General features: G+C 33.3%; 1 protein-coding gene across 10 annotated transcripts in view; it reads right to left on the bottom strand.

Moving 5' to 3' along the window:
- Positions 1–14529: 14529 nt before the first annotated feature.
- The window catches only part of LOC143076576 (ubiquitin-like modifier-activating enzyme 1), a 30333-nt gene continuing 22180 nt past the window's right edge, over positions 14530–22682 (bottom strand). For all 10 annotated transcript variants that reach the window (XM_076252430.1, XM_076252443.1, XM_076252417.1 and 7 more), the window contains 8 exons: positions 21119–21193; positions 20574–20769; positions 18439–18620; positions 17407–17493; positions 16745–16849; positions 16394–16477; positions 15419–15519; positions 14530–15032 (listed from right to left, as the gene is read on the bottom strand). In XM_076252430.1, coding sequence (XP_076108545.1) covers positions 14891–15032; positions 15419–15519; positions 16394–16477; positions 16745–16849; positions 17407–17493; positions 18439–18620; positions 20574–20769; positions 21119–21193 — 972 coding nt within the window. In that variant the 3' untranslated portion in view covers positions 14530–14890. The remainder of the gene's footprint in view (positions 15033–15418; positions 15520–16393; positions 16478–16744; positions 16850–17406; positions 17494–18438; positions 18621–20573; positions 20770–21118; positions 21194–22682) is intronic.

Below are 22682 nucleotides of genomic sequence, written 5' to 3'. Positions count from 1 at the left end.
GTCCAAATATCAAGAAAAAGAAAGCCAATGTCGTTGTGAGAAAACAAACTCATCATAGATACTAAGATTAATATTTTTACGCCTGACGCCCCTTTTTTCTTAGTGATTATATTTTAAAATCAAAAAAAGTTGAAGAGCATTGAAGAGTTAGGCTCAAAATTTCGAAAGGTTTTGTCAAATTGAACCGAAGTTCTTTGTTCCTGGTGTCGAAAATCCTTGATCCTTAATCAAAATAACCACAAAGTTTGGTAAAGGCAAGGATTTGTCTAGTAAGTAATATACAAATCTTTGGTAAAAGTTAATCATTAACATTTACAGATATAGGCCTAATGCTGTACGTGAAATATGATATATAATCAAAATATTTTTAAATACCAAGTAATTTTGATCTAAAACAAATCCATGTTTGATTTACTTCAGGTTAATAAACTTAAAATGGGAAACGTTCCTTTTATGAAAATTGTGAAATAATTATCATCCGCACTAATTTTGGTAAGCCACTTTTATGACTTTTATCCTCTTTCATCTTGATGCATTATTGTGAAATTTTAAATTTGTAGTGGGTAAACTCGAAATGACAAAACCCATCAAACTGGATAAATATTTTGAAATGATAACAGACTTCTAACAGGGACATCAAAACTATATGTATGGTAAAAGTGACACAACGGTAACAATTGATATATAGTTGACCTTCAAGGCTTGATACAAACCGTCACTGCTTAAACATCGGACAACAAGAAAACACAAAAAAACACCAAATGAAAATGTCATGTATCCATGACAGACCGCTTTAAAATAAAAATTAACGGTGAGATAAACGTCTCCATAAAAAAATCAAAGAAAAATGCATTTATAACTCAAAACCAGCTTATGAAACAAACAAATGAAGAAATAACATTGCTCGGCGCATCATTGGCACTTTAGAAAACGTGATGCTCTATACCTTCCAATTCAAGAACTTTGTAGCACCACCATAAGGCTCACACCTAACCTAATCCTCCTATATCAAAAGCATAGCAAATGATCATCTGGATCATATGCCCTTAAAATACCTGAACAGATGGCATGCTTATTGTGTCTAACACCTAAGCCAAAGCTAAGACAAACATTCTAAAAGACCAATTTCTTAAGTCATTCACCACAGAATCTTCCGCAAACCAAAAATCAGTAAAGACTGTCATCTCATGAACAAATGAGCGAAAAAAACATACAAAAGTACTACATATCATATAGCTAGTCAAATAATAGAAAGACAATAATGATGACGTCAAACAAACCAAACACAACACTACAGATAATTGCCGACGACAGCATCATCCACAGAAACAACAACAAAGATGATGCATCCAAACTACAACTGGACTAAAACCAGTGGCGAATCCAAGGAGAGGGGATGAGTGGTTGTAACTACCCTATGTTTTTACGAACAGTGCTTTTGAATGGAGACATATTGTTGAAACACCCCCTTTTAATCCTACTTTGGAAATTATTTACTTTAATCGAAAAGATAACAGATGGATTGGTTTCAAACGTCAAGTGGGAAATACTATGTACGTAATATCATGTTATAAATGTGCTATGGATAAGAGCACTGCTTTGACTAGACAAACAAGCTTAGTTGGAGTTTATCGTGCTAGTTGGCAGGGTAACAGAAGGACTTGTCACAATGCCCAGAGACATTAATATGACTCCGAGTCGACCAGCATTTTCTCGTACTTCTAATTGCCCTCTACAATGTGCCGAGCGATGTGAATATTTTTCGGATTTTAGAGGTGCACCCTTGCATAATTCATCTCTCAGCGTCATAAAAGAAAACAGTTCACAACATGACAGATGACAGTGATGCCACAAATGAAAAAGAATCGATAACTTTTGGTACAGAGGTAGACATTTCCCAAAATAAATGAAAGTAAATAATAATGCTCTTAGTAGATATGGTGGATCAGAAGGTTTTCTGGCATTCCATATAACTATCTTGCTGACACAACAGTGTACAAGAGTTCATTCTTAAAAATAAACAACATAATATAGTATACTACAAGACAAAGTAGACTCCATTGTTCATGTCAAAATGTTCAACAATTTTCTAACCGCAAACCTGTTGAATATCTGCTGTTTGAGTATGAAAAAGAGGCTAGATTTCACATATCTTTATCTCAATCAAAATATAGCGTTTGATATGAACGATTAAAAATGCAAAAAAAATATATGAGAAGGAAAATTTGAAAGCTTTGGAAAAAGTATTTAATTCCTCGACACGAACTTGTACCATTTGGAAATAGATATATTAAGAAGAGCTCTGAAAAAAATCTGCAAATCGTACATACATTGAACCAGTATTCCCTATTATTGAATTTCTTTGTGAGCTGCAGACAAACAGAAGACGGTCATTATTGAAATGAAGTTAGAAAACATTAATGATGCCACAAGAGATATAGTTTTGACGTCTTACTAGTATTCAAGAAAGACATTTCTTCAGAAATTACAGATATTGACTTAGTGCCTATATCAAATTAGTAAAAACCTGTGCCCACTTCATGACGGGTAGAAGTTTTGCTCCAAAAATCTATACCAATATTTCAAAAAAAAATGTTAAAATCCATTGATGAAATCAAGGATTTGTATAGTAAATCCTTGATGAAATACATCTGACAAAGCATCAAACAATAGTCTTACATTACCAAATATGAACCCGAGGTACAAGCACTTTCTATAGTAAGTGAATATTAACTGAATAATGAGAGCCCCGTTTTCTAGACAAAGGACAACAAGACCGATATCGATAGAAACAGCAGAGATTAAGAATAAAAATGCCACAAATAAAACACAGAAAATGAAGCAACAGGAATCTATTTTTAAAAATTAGGTAAGGGTTCTGGAGCCCAAAAGGGGTAACGAGTCCTTTCTCTAGTGCCACTCGACATGTTACGTAATAAGTTTAATTTAGTAATGGAAAAGAGGACGGGATCTTGTCTAAGTAGTAAAACAGTTGTATGGTTCTTAACTCTGATTGGTTGAGAGTTGATGACGTCACACAAAAATCCCTATCTCACTGATAGTTATGCAAATGAGTAATAAACCTGTCAAGAATGATTAAAGTTAGTACCGCCATGAAAACTACAGACCTCATCAATCAATGCCATGTCACATTCTGAAATGTGATTGGTTGAGAACTTATGACGTCAAAAAATCTCTATCACATAAATATGCAAATGAGTATGAACACCTGTCAAGAATGATTTAAAGATCAAAGACAAAAATCTTTTTGGGATTATATTGACAGGTACCTATAAAAGTTCAAGAACCTTCTATAAAAATCGAATTAATAAGGTTTTGATAGTAAATGTTGGATATAATTAAACATAGTGGTTCGTAACGAAACAAATACGACATCTGAGGTAAAATCAAACTCATCAACCTTTTTTTAGGTGATATCCCAACTTCTCAAAGAGCTTGCACCATTCCTGGTAGCATTTTTCACCACTTTCTTTCAAGCATCAATCAATCAAGCCACAATACCACCAGAATGGAAAACAGCCTTTGTTGTTCCAATTTTCAATAAAGGAGATAAATCACGTGCCAATAACTACTTTCCAGTTTCCTGCAATATATAATTAAGTCGTGAATAATAAATAAACTCATCATTGATACCAGGATTGAAATTTTATTTTTACGCCATACGCGCGTTCGTCTACAAAAGACTCATCAGTGACGCTCGAACAAAAAATGTTCAAAGGCCTAATAAAGTACGAAATTGAGGAGCACTGCGGACCAAATATTCCTAAAAGTTTTGCCAAATACAGCTAAGGTAATCTATTTAAAGTTTTGTAAAAAGTTTATTTATGATTATGAGCATATCAATGATAACTCAAGTCAACACAGAAGTGCTGACTACTGGGCTGGTGATACCCTCGGGGAATTAAAAAACTCCACCAGCAGTGTCATGAGAGAATACCGTAAAAACGGAGTACTATGGTACTAGTATCATCGGACCAACACTCAAGTGGATCAGGAACTTTCTTACCTCCAGAAGTCAGAGAGTCCTTGTGGAATGGTAAAACATCTCACACTGCACTTGTCAAACAGAATTACCACATGGTAGTCCTTAGGACCATTCGTGTTCTTTCTATTCATCAACGACCTACCGGACTTTGTTAAGTCACCAACCGTTTGTTTATTTGATGATAACTGCGTACTGTAATGAAGGATCCAAAATGATACAGACTGACAACTGCTACAAGAAGACACGAACAACTTACTCAGACGAGAATCTGGTTGGCAAATGGTATTCTATCCCCGCAAATGCGTAACCACCAAGCGCAAATCGCATTCCACAGTTACAACATTCATGGGCATAATGTAGAATTGGCTAAAATACCTAGGCATAACAGTCCACAAAACTGTTAATTGAGAAACACACACATAGGACTGCATAGCAAAAAAGGCTTATTCAACCAGGACCTTCATCCAAAGACACCCAAAGAGATCTTCAGCACTGTCCCAAACAAACAAAATCTGTATGCTACACAATGCTAGTTAGACCAGTGCTTGAGTTCGCATGCACAATGTGGGACCCTTTTACCTACCTTAACATACAGAAACAAGAATGTGTACAAAGAAGATCAGCTATAGCTATATAATACATCATCGGTAGCTAGAAGACACACACCACGATTAGTGGTACTGAGCTGCAGCATCTCTTAATCACACCAACAGACTGCTTTTTACCTGTAAATATATTCTTGCACCTTTGGAATTTCCTTTGGAATTTCAACCAACTGGATCTTCCATCACTGTATTGGCGGGATACATTAACAACATAAGTGTCCTTACAAACAACGGTATATTGCTGGGTCTTCAAGTGCTCCACGCAACCGCTTTCTAAATTATTAACATCTATTTTATCAGCAATCAAAGCTGGGCTCCAAAGTTATTGTAAAACTGCCTTTTCTAGAGGTGGCGTGAATCAGATGTGGATACTAAAAAATCCCAAAGATCTTTTAGAGTATATACAATCTAAGACTCTCTCATCTTGCAATAGTATTAAACCATTTGACTTTTCTACACTTTACACACGTATTCCCCAGTCCAAACTAAAGGCAAATTGAAAGAGTTGGTATTACTTTGTTTCATTAAAAAAGAATGGCGAACGTAGATGCAAGTATCTTGTCCTGGGTAGGGATAAATCCTACTTTGTAAAGAATCACTCTAATTCAACCCAAAAATTCTCTGAAACTGACATTATCAAGATGCTTGATTTCTTGATTGACAACATATTTGTTACGTTTGGAGGACGTGCTTTTCAACAGACTGTCGGAATTCCAATGAGAACTAAGTGTGCCCCTCTTCTTGCCGACCTGTTTCTTTATTATTATGAGGCTGATTTCATACAGGAACTTCTTAGGAAGAAAGATAAAAAGTTAGCAATATCCTTTAACTCTACGTTCTGCTATATAGATGATGTTCTCTCACTAAATAATACAAAATTTGGTGACTATGTTGAACGAATCTATCCCATCGAACTTGGGGTAAAGGATACCACAGATACAGCTAAGTCTGACTCATATCTTGACTTACATCTAGAAATTGACAATGAGCGTTGGTTGAAAACAAAACTTTACGACTTCTTGACTTACATCTTTGAAATAACAGTGAGGGTCGATTGAAAACAAAACTCTACGCTTAAGAGATCATTTCAGCTTCCCAATTGTGAACTTTCCATTTCTATGTAGCAACATTCCAGCAGTGCCTGCATACGGAGTATATATCTCCCAATTGATACGATATTCCCGGGATTGTATTGCCTATCATGATTTCCTTGATAGAGGATTGCAACTCACAAGGAAGCTATTAAACCAAGAGTTCCAAATGGTGAAGTTGAAATCATCCCTTCGTAAATTTTACGGACGTCAGTTTATTTTCTATCTATGAGTTTGACCCCCCCCCCCCCTCTGGTATCTTTCGTCCCTCGTTTGCTGTCACACCCAGCAGGGGCAATAGTGAGATAATAATCAATTAGAGGACTGCACTGTAAGAAGAAGAACTAAACATTATAATACACCTAAAAATTAAAAAAATATCAAGAACCGCAACATTTCAGGATGAAACTCCAAAGACATTGAAATATTATCAAACCTATCATCATTATAAAAATCAATACCACTTTACGAAAAAATACTGAAATTTTAAATATAGTGCTCTATATAAACAAATGAAATGTTTATAAAATCCACTAAAATCATGCAATGTCCGTCCTATCCTCATCTATATCATCTTCTTTTGAAATCATCATGATCCATTTCTCATCACCAAGAAACAAGTTATTACGACTTTCCCGTATTAGGATATCTTCTAAATAATGTCCTTCGCCCTCTGCTAACAAACTAGGATGACAATATTCTGCATCAGCTATCAACTAACGACAGTGGCATTAATAAATAAATGAAATGCAAATGTGTACATCGTTCAACAAAAACAGCAACGATTTAAACCGTTCGACAAAGAAGTGTTTAATATGTATATTTGCAGATATCTAATCACAGATATATTACTTTACCCATTTTTTGTACGGTGACATCTTAAGAAAGTCCCATGTATGATGACCATAGGAGAATTCTAAGATTGCAATGCGGAATGCTTTCAAAACCATGGACATTTGAAGTCCTCTATAAAAGCAAATCGTCAGAAGTTCCCGTTAGATATGTTTTCCTTAATTGTCGTTCGGAAGACATTTGGTCAGTCATATCGTGTTGGTAGTTGAAAGGTATGATAAAGATAAAATGTAAACTCTGTTCGGTTTAATAGGTTTGCGAGAGATAACGGTAGTTTTTTTTTTTTGATAATATACTTTCTTTTTGTACAGCTTGTGGGATTACGTGACATTGATTGATGGGGTTTGTGGGAGGTTAATGGCGGTACTTACTTTTTGTTCTATGATCAGAAGATCTTCTTGAGATTTTTATTACGAGACATTGATTGATATGCTATATATACATATGAATGTACACAAATATATATGAATGAACAAGTATGAGTCGTTTGATTAGCGATGTGGTACTTAGTTTTTGGTCTTTGATCTTTAAAGGAGGAGCGAAAGATACCAAAGGGAGAGTCAAACTCATAGATAGAAAATAAACTTACAACGCTATGGCTAAAAAAGAAAAGAAAAAAACAAAAGACAAATAATAGTACACAAGACACAACAAAGAAAACTATAGATTTATCAACACGAACCCCACCAAAAACTGGGGGTTATCTCAGGTGCTCCGGAAGGGTAAGCATATCCTGCTCCACAAGTGGCACCCTTCCTGTTGCTTATGTTTTTACAAATCCGGTAAATAGTCTAATTCGGTAGGTCATAATCGTGTAAAGGGAACGGAATTGTAGCTACGATATAAGAAACATATCCGATATCATCTAAAACTGTTATTCCATAACGGTCAACCAACTCTGATGGCGTCTGCAAAATTTACGAAGAAATGATTTCAACTTAACCATTTGGAACTCTTGGTTTAATAGCGTCCTTGTGAGCATTAATCCTCTATCAAGGAAATCATGATAGGAAATACAAGCCCGGTAATATCGTATTGATTGGCAGATATATACTCCGTAGGCAGGCGCTACTGGAATGTTGCTACTTAGAAATGGAAAGTTCACAATTGGGAAGCTGAAATCATCTCTTTTGTCGTATAGTTTTGTTTTCAACAGACCATCATTGTCAATTTCTAGATGAAAGTCAAGATATAAGGCAGACTTAGTTGTATCTGTGGTATCCTTTATCCCCAGTTCGATGGGATAGATTCGTTCAACATAGTCACCAAATTTTGAATTATTTAGTGAGATTACATCATCAATATAGCGGAACGTGAAGTGAAAGGATATTGCTATCTTCGGATCTTTTTTTCCTAAGAAGTTCCTGTATGAAGTCAGCCTTATAATAATAAAGAAACAAGTCAGCAAGAAGAGGGGCACAATTGGTTCCTATTGGAATTCAGACAGTCATTCTTGACAGGGTTAATTCTCATTGGAGCGGTGCCATTTCAAGGATTGTGTTCTATCAGAATTCTTATAATGACACAAGTTATCAGTAGTGTCTGGAAGATGCCATATGTATTCTTCGTTTTTCTTTTCGGTTAAAGAAATGTGGAAAGTAACCCTTTAAAAAATTTTCCAGCTTTGCTTTTGGAAATTTAGGTATGAAATTGAGAGAATCTACGAAAGTTAAGTTGAGTTTCTTGGCTATATGAATATACATGTACATGACTTTCGGTCCGTTGGATATGATCTTATCAGGACGTACAGAGTGCTGGTCAACCAGTACTTCTAGTATTGGATAGAGATCGAAAGCCTTAGTATCATTAGCAACTAGTATAGCGTCCTTGTAGTGTTCTTGCCTCACGTGAGAACAGAACCGTCAAGCCGCATCGTCGCCGCTGTAGATGTGTTCATGTCGTCCAGAAGTTTTTTTGTTTCATTTTTAGAACAAACGATACACCATAGATTTATATCCATATATAAACCGACTGCCACAGATTTGCATCGGGATTCAGGCGTGAGATCTATGTTTTCACATTTCGGACACGACGATTAAATAATGCCAAAGTTCACAAAGTGATGCATGGTATAAGCCGCACCATGTTTGGTTACAGTGTTAACATTTCCTCCATTTGGCATAGGTTACCTGAGCCGTATTTGGCACAACTTTTTGGAATTTTGGATCCTCATTGCTCTTCAACTTTGTACTTGTTTGGCTTTATCACTATTTTGATATGAACGTCACTGATGTGTCTGATGTAGACGAAATGCGCGTCTGGCGTACTGAATTATAAGCCTGGTACCTTTGATAACTATTGGGACAAGGTTACGACTTTTTTTAACACGAGTCACATCTCTTGTTTGTGATTTTTGTTAACACCAGTGATGTTCGACTTGATATTGTCGGCTTTCTCACGTTGGTGTTAGTCGTATTTAATTTTATTTTTTGCAAGTTCTAAATCCATATCAGGTTTCGCATTGTGATTGTGATTGCAAAAGATCTACATGATAATGCACTCATCATAATGCAATCTTTACTGGCACAAACGTTGCAAGTAGGTTCACATAAATGGGTATCTCTGTGCGCATAATGCTTTAAAGACGTTTCACAGAAATAACTTGCTACTATGTTCTATTTTTAGCCATGGCGGCCTTCTTGGTTGATTGGCCGGCCCATCGGACATCTCTTTTAAACTAAATACTCCAATGTTGATTGTGGCAAAGTTTGGTTAAATTTGGCCTAGTAGTTTTAGAGAAGATTTTTGTAAAAGTTAACGACGACGAAGGACGCCAAGTGACGGGAAAAGCTCACTTTAAAACTGATCTAAAATAGATTTTTGTCAGAATTTCTTTTTTATCCTTTGTTGAAGACACAAATAAACCTAGGTGAGATAGGCATGCTCTTTATCTTTAGAGCATCTAGTTCAAGTATAAAATTGGTCAACATGGTCCTTTAAAGGCAATAACCCCTACAAGAAATCTAGTAGGTTAAGATGGGGGGAAAACGTAGTCTGAAGGTACTGGTATATATCTTGCCATTCTGAACATCAATTTCGGTTATACGTTGTAGTTTTCAAAGACTATGATTTAACCCCATTGATATTGGTCAAGAAATAAGCAATTTCTACTGATAGCAAAGTTCTGTTTTTGGTCTCATAACTCCCAAAACTCAACTCCAAGTTTCCATTTTTAGAACTATTTCATAGAGATTATTACACTCATACTTAACTCATTGTACAGAAACCAGAAAAAAAAGGATTGTTATTTTTACCCTTAATTCCTAAAAGGTTTTGGCCACAACCCCCAAAATCAATCCCAACCTACCTTTTGAGTAGTGGAATCTTGTGGTATAATTTCACACCAATTCCAAAGGATAGGGCATCAATCTCAACCTTCCGTTTATGGTATGGTCATCTGCTTGATCACAATAATTTTTTGTAAAAAATTAACCCTCCCCACCCCCCTTGAAGTCAAATGGTCGTTCCCTTAAACTATGTATATCTCATTAACAGCAACTTCACTGTCAGAATAGCATTCCTCTGTTCCCGATCTGTAACAAACTTCAAAACATTTAATCATCACGAAGCCACTGGACCGGATAACATCAGACCAATGGTACTTAAAGAACTTGCCTGCCAAATCGGTCCCATACTTACCATTATATTTAATATTTCAATAGAGACCAGCAAAGTACCAGATGACTGGCAGACAGCAACAATCACACCAGCATATAAAAGAGTCAAAAGTACATGCCAGCAACTTACAGACAAATATCAACTTACATGTATCTGATGCAAGACTATCGAACATACTGTAACAAGCCACATTATGAAACACGCAGAGGCAAACAACAGTCAATATCCACTAGAACATGAATTTCGAGATAAATAATCTTGAGAGACGCAACTCTTAGAATGCATTGATGACCTGACAAAGAAACTTAAATTGGGAAAAGCATTTGACAAGGTACCAAGCCTACTCGAAAATAAACTCCACCACTATGGAATCAGGGAAAAAACCAACAGCTGGATAGAAGCATTCCTGAAAAATAGAACCCAAGTAGTGGTAGTTGGGCATAAACAAGTCATACAGAACAAAGGTAGAATCTGGAGTTCCACAAGGGTCAGTCTTAGGCTCTAGTCTATTTTTTTCTCATATAAATGACCTAGCGATAGACCTAAAATCAACAGTTCTGTGCCAACTGTCTCCAGTAAGAAAAAGTCGATCAAATGGGAATAAAGTATATACCATATAGCGGGTTACTTTCCCAATTTTCATTGAATCAGGTAGACGAAATATTTAGCGGTTATTATTTTGGCGGACTCAAAACTTTTATCAATACCTTTGCATATACACTTTTAATTTGTTCTATTCATGAAGATAACCTGCTATACAGTACATCAATTAAGTACCTGGGCTGCACTCTAACAATCGAACTAGATTAGGGAAAACATATCAATTACATTACCAGTAAAGCCAGCAGAAAACCTTGGTTTTCTCCACCTAAACCAACAGCTCTAAAAGCTTCAACCAGGTGCTCCGCAGGGCGCAGCTTTATACGACCGCAGAGGTCGAACCCTGAACAGTTGGGGCAAGTATGGACAAAACATTCAAGCGTGATACAGCTCTGAATTTGGATTATGATCAAATTTTTGACATTATATGGGTTTTTTACACAAAACAAATGTCAAGATTTTACAAATCAATTAAAGATTTCTTCTTCAAACTTATTTAAATCTAAAATTAAATAGTTGACACAGCATAGGTTTCTGACACAGAATGAATGTGGTCTAATGAACTTAAAAAATTTTTTTTGCCTTTGAGCAATTCACTATGCTGTTGAATATTAATCCTCTCAAAAAAATGTTTGAAAAAATTTTCTTTTTATTTATGAAATCTGAAATGAGAAAAATTTAACTCCCCCCCCCCCCCCCCCATTTTTTTTTCACATCCCCCTTTCCCTTTTTCCAAAACTGATATCAATTCAAATTTCTAATGGAGTTTGCAACAATAACTACTCTTTTAAATACATCATAAAATATTAAAATGTAAAATAAAGTGCTTGTTATCACTGAATGGTAAAGATTGGTTGGTAGTAAAAGTGAATATACATTGTATATTGTATAAAACAATGATTTAAGTTGATTCAACTACTATTCTGAACAAAGAAAGATAACTCCAATTGAAAATTTCTTGCTATTGCACAATATTGTGCAATTAGATATTTCTTGCTATTGCGCAATACTGTGCAATTGAAAATATTTGCTATTGCACAATACTGTGCAATTGAAGATTTCTTGCTATTGCACAATACTGTGCAATTGAAAATTTCTTGCTATTGCACAATACTGTGCAATTGAAGATTTCTTGCTATTGCTGAATACTGTGCAATTGAAAATTTCTTGCTATTGCACAATACTTAATATAATAATTTTGGATCCTGATTTGAACCAACTTGAAAACTGGGTCCATAATCAAAAATCTAAGTACATTTTTAGATTCAGCATGTCAAAAAAGCCCAAGAATTCATTTTTTGTTAAAATCAAACTTAGTTTAATTTTGGACCCTTTGGACTTTAATGTAGACCAATTTGAAAAAAGGATCAAAAATTAAGAATCTACATACACAAGTTTGATTTGGCATATCAAAGAACCCCAATTATTCAATTTTTGATGAAATCAAACAAAGTTTAATTTTGGACCCCGATTTGGACCAACTTGAAAACAGGACCAATAATCAAAAATCTAAGTACATTTTTATATTCAGCATATCAAAGAACCTCAAGGATTCAATTTTTGTTAAAATCAAACTAAGTTTAATTTTGGACCCTTTGGACCTTAATGTAGACCAATTTGAAAACGGGACCAAAAATTAAGAATCTACATACACAGTTAGATTCGGCATATCAAAGAACCCCAATTATTCAATTTTTGATTTCTATTTAATTATACTAAAGTTATTGTGCGAAAACCAAGAATAATGCTTATTTGGGCCCTTTTTTGGCCCCTAATTCCTAAACTGTTGGAACCAAACATCCCAAAATAAATCCCAACCTTCCTTTTGTGGTCATAAACCTTGTGTCAAAATTTCATAGATTTCTATTTACTTAAACTAAAGTTATAGTGCGAAAACCAAGAAAATGCTTATTTGGGCCCTTTTTGGCCCCTAATTCCTAAAATATTGGGACCAAAACTCCCAAAATCAATCCCAACCTTCCTTTTGTGGTCATAAACCTTGTTTTAAAATTTCATAGATTTCTATTCACTTTTACTAAAGTTAGAGTGCGAAAACTAAAAGTATTCGGACGACGACGACGTAGACGACGATGCCAACATCATACCAATATACGCCCAGAACATTTTCAATTTTTGCGGTCGTATAAAAAGCAAGAATACAAAACTCAAGTAAGGTCCCAACATTATGGGACCCCTTTCATCAAAAACATATTGATCAAATTGAAATGTTCAAAGGAGGGCTATGTGATACGTCAGCAAGCACCACAGAAACAGATCAAGTGTCATGACATGATCACCAAATTGGGTTGGTAAAGTCTACATGAATGGTGCAGAGGCTAGGCTCTCAATGATGTATGAGATCGTCAAAGACAAAGTAGCTATCAACAAAAACATGTACCTCCAAAGGCAAACTAGACTATCCAGACACACACAACAGTTTGGATACATGGAACAAACAGCAACCAGACTGCAGGAAATGGCCCCTTTGTGAACACCACCAAAAACTGGAACAAGCTTCCCCCCGAAAATTGCCACAGCAGGGTCAATTGAAACATTCAAATCACAAGTGACCAACCTTACAACTCAAGATGAAAATATGCTTTTACCTGTTTTTAAGCATGTAGAACCAATTTTGCCAGTATATTCAGAAAGTTGAGTGTGGGCAGAATATGGAAGAAGTAGAACTGAGCAGTAGCTCACTTAAGATGAAATATGAAAACCCATTTTTGAGAAAAATGTGCATGAAATTTGATGGGATGGACAGAGTAAATCAGTATACGCCTCCTTCACAGTAGGTATAATAATAAGGCAAAGACACATATCTACTAGTGCATTTTAATTTGTAATTTCTGTATATTCATATCTGTATAACCAGACAACAGAAAAAGAAAACCAATTATAAATAAAGCTGTTCAGAAAGAAATACATATATATATATATATATATAAATATATATTCAATATATTCTAAATACAAACTTATGATATGCATACCAATAAAGATTTTCATCTCGTCATAAAATGCATTTGTTGAATAATCTTAATATTTTTTTCTCATTGAGCACTTTTTTTGTTTTACAATAGCACTATTTACCTTGAGAGAAAGGTCATCAAAATAAAGGACCAAGTTCAGAAAAAAATGTACATCTTTTCTACCATTAAATTCTTTCTCAATGCACTGTAGAAAAAAATCCAATCTATATCATATACACATTGTTCACATAGAAAAATAATAGTTTTATTTGCACAAACAAATATTAAAGTATGAAAATGGGCTCTGCCTACAAAACATCATATATACATAATCATATGTACGAGAAATCTATTTATTTTTAACATGCAAACTTGGATGTATTGTCCACCATTCCATGCTGACATGTTGATTTTCAAAAGATTACATTTGAGAATTTTTTTTAAAATATTCACTTGAAAAAAGTCTTCTCAAGAGGTTTTCCATTATATTTTTCACAACTGTTTTGTCATGAAATGGTTTAATAATTTCATAGTAATTTTGTGTCTTCCTACTAGAAAATGTATATGAATCAACTCCTACAAAGTGATAAAGAATAGTGAGATCCAGACCAAAATACTTGATTTAAGACTGAATATTCATATTGCCCACAAAAGAGATGATGTATGAACTACTTTTCCAACACCTAAGCTTATTTAATGTGATTATCACATACATAGTGAAATAAATAATTATATGCCAAGAAATGAAACACATAATGAGGGGTGCAAAATGCAAAAAAAAAATGATGGATCAAATATTTATCACAAATGAGACTAACAACCAGCAACTTTCAATGAAGCCAATAGCGCTTAATTTACAATATTGTTTAAACATTCATGTTTTATATCAATAAATTAACAATTTTTTGTAGTAATCATAATTCTGACAAAGGTATTCGTCCAAAACATAAATAATATATGTACCACTTTCATTCATAGATTTAAATCTGTATTATGCAATTCTAACATACTATATCAGTCAGAATTAAGTCTGTTGCTTTTGTTAATTCTAGAAAAAGTGTATATGCGTTTTGCTTTTTACTGGATAGTGAACACGGTTGATGAATGTAATAGAATGCTAACTGTACAACTAATTGTCATATACTATCACTGTTTTGGTAGATTGAATTTAACGTATGGAACTTCAACATCTTCTCCATCCTTATCGTAACAACAAATTTCTAAGACTAGAGCTCGTACATAACTTGGAATTTTCTTCTTCGATACTCTCTTCACTACTTCTGTTAACCTACAAAAATAAAAGACTTCTATTAAGAAAACAATATTGTTCTGTTCAATATCAGAGATAGAATCTATACATACATGGTCTTTTAAAGGCTAATTTGGAATGTTCAATGTCAAATAATGAATCTATAATGGATTGATATATCTCAAATATACAAACCTTAAGAACTTGACTGATCTTTACAGCTAGTTCACAACCAATTAGGACTTTGACAATTTGTGATATGTAAAAGCTTGAAATTTAATATATCAGGGACTTGTGGATTCAAATAACACTGAAATATTTCTGTATTATTTGGAAGACAAATATAATTTTGTTGTTTTTTTATAACAGGTTAGCAAATTCGTTAAACTCTCTTTCTTGCTGAAGTGTAAAAAAAGATAACTTACGGTAAAGCTTTCCTTTCTTTAGCTTTTGCTGGTGCCATGAAGAATGAAAACAGCATGGAAACTCCCTGTGATAACATTGTGATTTCTAAGTTGTAATTTTTCTGAAAAATATAATTTCAAAATTAGATGTTATGCATTCTCATAGAAGATACTATTTTACAAGTATTTTAAAGAACTAAATACAGTTTTTCAAGTATGAACTTTAATACAGTAGAAACATTACATTATTAAAATAAAGAATTGCCAATCCCCTTAACTGTTTTATCATACAAATTATAGTTATCATATAACTCTTAACCCTTATCATGCGGGGGCAATATTCAGCCGTACCCAAAACACCATTATTTGGCACCAATGGCGCTCCATACATTTGAAGGTTATTGTAATGCCATTTAATTCGTAGTGTATACATATTTTCTCAATCCTACACTATTGATTGTCATGTTTCTTACTTGATATGTTCATTTTGAGCTCAAATACAAAATTTCTAAAATTGAAATCGGACAAAATTGGGTTTATTGGAGGGGTTGGCTTACCTTCAAGGTCTGAAACACCAAGTTATGATGCCTGAAACTTTGACAAATAGTGTAAACCCTAAGGCATATAACTACTGATAGTGTTTATTATCAAAATACGCCTAGCAACGACTACTTCCGGTTGCAGGTCCAGTTAAAGTAAAAGTTTGGGAAATTTTTTAATTTTGGTGCAAATGACCTTCTTTAGACTGGTGTACTTCAAAGTTTATAGTACAGCTTCCTCTTGATATTTCTGTAAGATATTTTACTGTTTCTAGTTTATAAACTATAAGCTACACACGAATAGTGTACTTAGAACAATGGGTAAATAAAGGAGACAAAGTTTCAATGACTGTAGTAGCATAATTGGTAACTTTAGAAATGAAACTTCAGTACATTAACTAAAACCTTAATATTTTAAAAACTAAACTCATTTTTTTCAAATTAAAATGCTCCTTACCTGGAAGTAATCTAATAATTCCTGTAAAGTCATGTCACCCTGTACTTCAAACCTATCCCATAATGTGAATTCTTCATCATTATACTGGAAAATAAAAGTACAGTTTATATATTAAAAACAAAATTGTAATCATGCTAATACATCCAGTTTGAAATGATAGATCAGTAAATTAAAATAAATTGCTAATCATAAATCAATTCTTTAATCTGGAATATTTAAAATAAGTCTTCCTTCTACATTTATCCTATGAAATAGAAAAAAAATGAACAATATCAGCAAATTATTTAACTATTATATTGGATATAGTTTTTTGTTAAATTATGATCACAAATCTATTCAGGTTAAATATACCTTGCTCTTTTTGGCGGCAATTGGTTCTGAAAAAGCAAAGAATGGCAATGCTAAATTCAGAAAACCATTTTTGTAAGACTCCATTTTCTTATGTCCTTGTACTATCTGAAAAATAAAATAAGTAATAATAAAAAATCAAGTTTAAAGGAAAAAACCTTTGGACAGGAGCAAATCTATTGGCAGTATTTAAATTTTTGAAGGAATAATTGTTTTTCATTTAAAACTTTTCTCTTTGAGCTTCAATAAGCTGTCTTATATCTTATAAACTGTGGAATTTTGTGTAATAAACTTTTATATTAACTAATCCAAGTACTTGGTGTCACTGTTATTCAAACTACGCTAACATAGTTACTTTATATTATAACCATAATAAAGCATTCTGTTTATCAAGCTTATACAAATTATGAAAATGAAAAACCTTTAAAATGGGGTGTGTCTGCATGGTACTCAAGATACACAAAGCAGGTGTGATTTGTAACAGCCTCATTTATATAGTTTTTTGCTGAAAATATGTAGGGCTCTATTTAATGTCTTATCTAGGTGTTAAATCTGTGAGCTTGTCATGCAATAGCTCACTAAGACCATACACCTTTAGTCTCTACAATGAAAGATAATATGTGAAGTCTACAACATCCTTAAAGAATTTGGTCTAGACAACTTACTTTGATCAATTCAATACACACAAGACCAACTACTAAAGCTGTTGTGGTTGCTATAGCTGGAATGATTTTTCCTGCAATCAATTTACTCTGAAATATATGTCAACAACACAACTAACTATTTTGATTAACAAGTAACACTGTGAGCTACTGCTCACTGACACAACCTATGAAATATTTTGGTAAACAGGAAGTTGTTGAGTGTCAATCTGAAAACCCATCACACAGTATAGCTGACTTAAATAAACCCTGAAATCAAATTTCAGAAATCCTTGTATAGTAGTTCTTCAGAAAAATGTGACAAAAATTTTCAACTTGGCTAGGATGTGTAAAATGATAAAAGTGTTCCGTAAACAGGAAGTTGTTGAGTGATGAATCTGAAAACCCATCACACATTATAGCTGACTTATATAAACCCAGAAACCAAATTTCAGAAATCCTTGTATTGCAGTTTTCAGAAAAATATGACTAAATTTTCAACTTGGCTATGATGTGTAAAATTATAAAAAGTTTGATAAACAGGAAGTTGTTGAGTGATGAATGTGTACACACATCACAAGGTATATCTGACTTATGTGAACACTGAAACCAAATTTCAGAAATCTTGTTGTATTTGAGTTCCTGAGAAAAATGTGACGAAAATATTCATGGGACATACTGTAAAACAGATTAACCCCATTTTTTAAAAGCAGGGGTATAACAATTATATAAATTAATATCAAGTTCTACTAAAATAAAGTCTATAATACTTTCCATGTAGGCTTTTGTCCTGACATAGGTACACTTAAAAGGTAACATCTCATTTGTTCTTTACATCATCTATGCACAAAATGAACTTTAATAATATTGTAGATAAGATGGGGAAATGAGTAGTTTCAGACAAATTGTCAGCCTGTCTAAGATTTAGGACATTTCTGTCAGCATAAAAAAAGATGAAACGTATTAAAGTGTATGTTCATATACATGTAGTTGTAAATAAAGATTTATTCATTTCATTGTTATTAAAGTGTTATAGTATTGTACAAATATACAAACCTTGTGTCTATCTGCTGGTGGGATATCATAGTTTTCTGCACGTAAATTTGAGCAAGCAACAATAAAGTCCATATGATAATTTGTGTCATCATCTTTCTCAAAGTCTATAGGTGTTAATTTTAAGTCCTTTAAACTTTCTGGGGGTGGTATTGACTTTTGTAATTCTTCTAATTGATTTTCATCTGAAATAGGTATGTAGATGTTAACATATCTATAACTACATACTGTTAGGTGACTGAAATTTTTCAGTGAATTGCTGCAGCATAACAAATGTTTAATCATAAGCACATGTGAGACGAATGGGTGGAGAAATTCATGTCTGATTGCATGGTTATCCTGGCTAATTTAGATTGTTTTAGAACTTTTTCTGGGTAATGTATTATGCAGCAATAGAATTAGACAGAAACCAATGCAATAAAATAATGCATTCTGATCTAGTTTAACATATCTCAGGGTAATGGCCACGAGTATTTTCATAAAAATTTGTAAGGGTTCCGTGGAACCCATTGTCTTGCCTACTCTTGCTGTTAATCCCAGGCTCAACAAAAATGAGGAAAAAAATAATAAAAATATTCCTTTCAATACTATCTTCTTATTGTAAGAAGCTTCTGTCCAAGTTTGGTAAATATCAAGGATAGTTTATGAATTTAATAAATGTTTTACATCTTTAACTGCAGACTGTATGTAATGTTAACTGGAAGAAAAACTAACTCCATTTATAAGTTAAATACGGATAAAACAATTTTTTTTTTACAAATTTAGTTCTGGATACTATCTCATCATCATAAACAAGCTTCTGTCCAAGTTTGGTAGAAATCCAGGATAGCTTAAAAAAGTTATTAAAATTTCAAAAACTTTAACCACAGAGTGAATATTTGTGGATGCTGCAGACGAAGACAACGACGGAATGTTGGATTGCTATGTCTTGCTTTTAACAAAAGTCAAAGGCTCAACAAAAATATATCTAGGATATTATTGAAATGTCTAATTGAGGAATTGTACATCAGTATTTAGTTGTACTCAAGGAATAAACCATTTGTACAACTAAATACTGATGTACAATTCCTCGGTTTATTCCTTGAATGCCAACATCCTTTGATCTACCGACAATTTACCTGTAAATTTATGTTGGCGTTCGAGGAATAGGTGTAAGTAGTTATCACAACAAAAATACATGCTTATCAAAACAATCATACTAATTCACAGATAGGTAAATTATAGGTAAATTACAGGTAGCTAAATCTAATTCGTGTTTGTCAACTGTTGAAAATCATTTTTTGCTGTTGCTGCTTGAACAAATATGGATTCTCTTAAAATGAAACTTTGAAAATCGTTGCATCACAAAGTCAACATGTGCATAATGTCAGGAATTCCAATTCGTACAAATTCTACATTAGACTCTTTGGACTTTGATGTTTCTTTTCAATATTTCTATAGTTGTGTGTGCTGTAATATCCTCCCATATTACTTAATCGAATTTCTTGAAACTTTGTATCTCGTGTTAGATTACTATGTTTTATTTTGTCCAGTTGTTCAGAATATTTTTCTTGGATAATATTACACCCTTTTTTATTGTAAGTTCATATTAACTATTAACTAAATTAATTAATTAAAATGATATGGAATTAAATGAATCTCTAATATCCCTTTTTAAGTTTGAAATAATTGAATATAACTAAAATTTCATTAATATTTCTAATATGTCTCAAGTTAATAAACATTTCCATTTCCAAAATATCTTTTTTTTTAATAAAAAGTAATAATAATTTCAACCCCAAAATCTATTATTTTTTCTTATTAAAAATTGATAAATTGTTGCAATTTTATCAAGTTCACTTATTATTTTTAACAGTTTATTACTTATAAATACATTTAAATAGTTATAAAAACACCTATTATTATTATATAAACATCTATTGAAATATTTTTGTTAGCGTTCAAGGAATAGGTAACATATAAAATGTTGGCATTCGAGGAAAACACCGTACAGATTACGATTTTTCCATTGATTGGAATTCAATTAAACTTAAGTGGTGCACCACACTTATAAAGTGAACAAATTTGATTACTAAGAATGGTATACAAACAGAAAGCAGCAGCTGTTTAATATTCCACCTTGGGTATTGTGTACTAACCAAAAGATCCTGAACTTCTGTTATTTTCCATGTCAGCATCATTCACATCTATTCTGACTCCTGACCTTGGTGTGAACTCTGGAACTTTGACCTTCCCAATCATACTTTTGATTGCGTTTCTATCACGAACTTGTGGTATTCCATACATTTCAGCACGTAGATTAGCACATGATTCAACAAAATCAACATGGACATCCTGTAAAAAAGTTTATGTAGATCCTAGTTGAATACAAGATCACACAAACATGATTGATTGAAAATCTATTCCAGTTTTAGAGGTGATTAAGTTACTATCACAAGAAGATTAATATATACCTTGTAAGACTTGTACACCTTCTCAAAGGGTTGAAAGTATTTTTTCAGTTTTTGAAAAATTTGTAAGACCCCGTAAACATATCTTTTGTACAAATTACACTTTGTCAATTGTATTTAAAAATTGACTTCTTACAAGCTATTAAAATAAATCATACCCTGTATCAGTGACTGTAAACACTATTGCAATAACTTGTTTGAATTGATTATTCTAACTGCAGTATACTACTTACATTATTGATACTAAATTCTACATGATGTGGACATCTTTTGGGTCCTGACCAGAACGGTGCCCCTGATGATGTAACCTGCAAAAGGAAACAATTCACTTATTTTACAATTTTGTTAAAAACTTGTGTGGATCACACTGGTGAAAATTCACTTTTACCACAAAACATGTTAATGATTACTTATCTGTATTAAATACAAACACTAGAAAAGCTGTTAACAAAGGGATTTTATTTATTTATGCATATAAAGATTTATACACCTTCCAATCAAAATTGCAATGGGATGGGATGGCTACAAATCATGACAAAAGATGAAAACTTTATATAAAAAAAAAACAAAAAAAAAACAAAACAATTTGATGAATGTCTGTATCTTTTTAAAACAGTGTACCCCGGAAAATAACAACTAACTATTTATAATTAAGATTTTAAAGCAGATTTTTGGTTGTAATATCCTTCTAACAGACACAATCATACCAGTTTCTCTCAGAGTTTCATGGTTCATATATTCATGGGTTGCACTGAGATAAGTAAATAATGTCAGATGAATTGTTTGTAAGGTATATTATATTGTATTATTGCATATCAGTTGCTTCATTTAATTTCATTAGTTCCAATTTTTGTGGAATAAGTAGCAATTGTATTTTTGTGGATTTACTCCAGTCTGCAGTTTAATTTGTGGTTTAAAAATAGCCATGAATTCCACAAAAATTGGTATCCCATGAACAGTGATTTTCCTGGTGTTTAGGGGAAGGGTCCTGGGGCCCATGCAATTGGGAAAAAAATTATGGTTTGGGAAAAATATGATTGGTCTTTACGACGGCGGGCACACGGCATAAGCCGTGTGCGCCTCGCTAGGGGGGTTTGGGGGCATGCCCCCCCCCCCCAAGAAAATTTTGAAAATTAGGTGCAAAATCCTGCATTCTGAGAAGGATTAACTGCATGAATTGCCTACAAAATAAGCTATCTTTTTAAAGAAAAGGATTAAAAATAAAAGTTGAATGTGTCAGAGGACACATTTGCATGCACTCAAGCTTTGTAACTTTACTCTTGAAAGGTAAAATTCAACCTATCCCTTCTGATTCTATTTATAATGATGAGAATCTATAGAAATTCTAAAAAGACACATTTGAAATCTGAAGCATTTATTTTTTAGTTTTATTTAAAATTCCAAGTTTTCCTTCATGTTTATTTTTAAACATGTCAACTAGTTGTTCCAGTTCTGTATCTGAGAGTCGGTCTTTTCCTTCTTTCACTTGTTTCATCAGAAGGAAGTAGAAACGACTTTTTGAATCCAAAAGCTTCCAGCTTCCGGCATTTACTACCGTCCACCGCCTTTAGCTTCTTTGTGTAATATTTGGAATTATGAGACATGATCTACGTTCATTTTGTTTACATTATGTCTCATTTTTTTGCTTTGTCATTGAATTATTCATTCGGATGTTTCAAGCGCAAACGTGACCAGAATATCGTAGATTGCAATGCAATCCAAAAAAGATTGCAAACCAATCATCGTCTTAAGTGAACGATAATGATAACTCCCGAAATACCCCGAACGCTCAGAGAT

Source organism: Mytilus galloprovincialis, chromosome 1, assembly GCF_965363235.1.
Source record: "Mytilus galloprovincialis chromosome 1, xbMytGall1.hap1.1, whole genome shotgun sequence".
In the NCBI taxonomy this organism is placed as follows: domain Eukaryota; kingdom Metazoa; phylum Mollusca; class Bivalvia; order Mytilida; family Mytilidae; genus Mytilus; species Mytilus galloprovincialis.
This window is presented reverse-complemented; position numbering and strand designations above follow the sequence as displayed.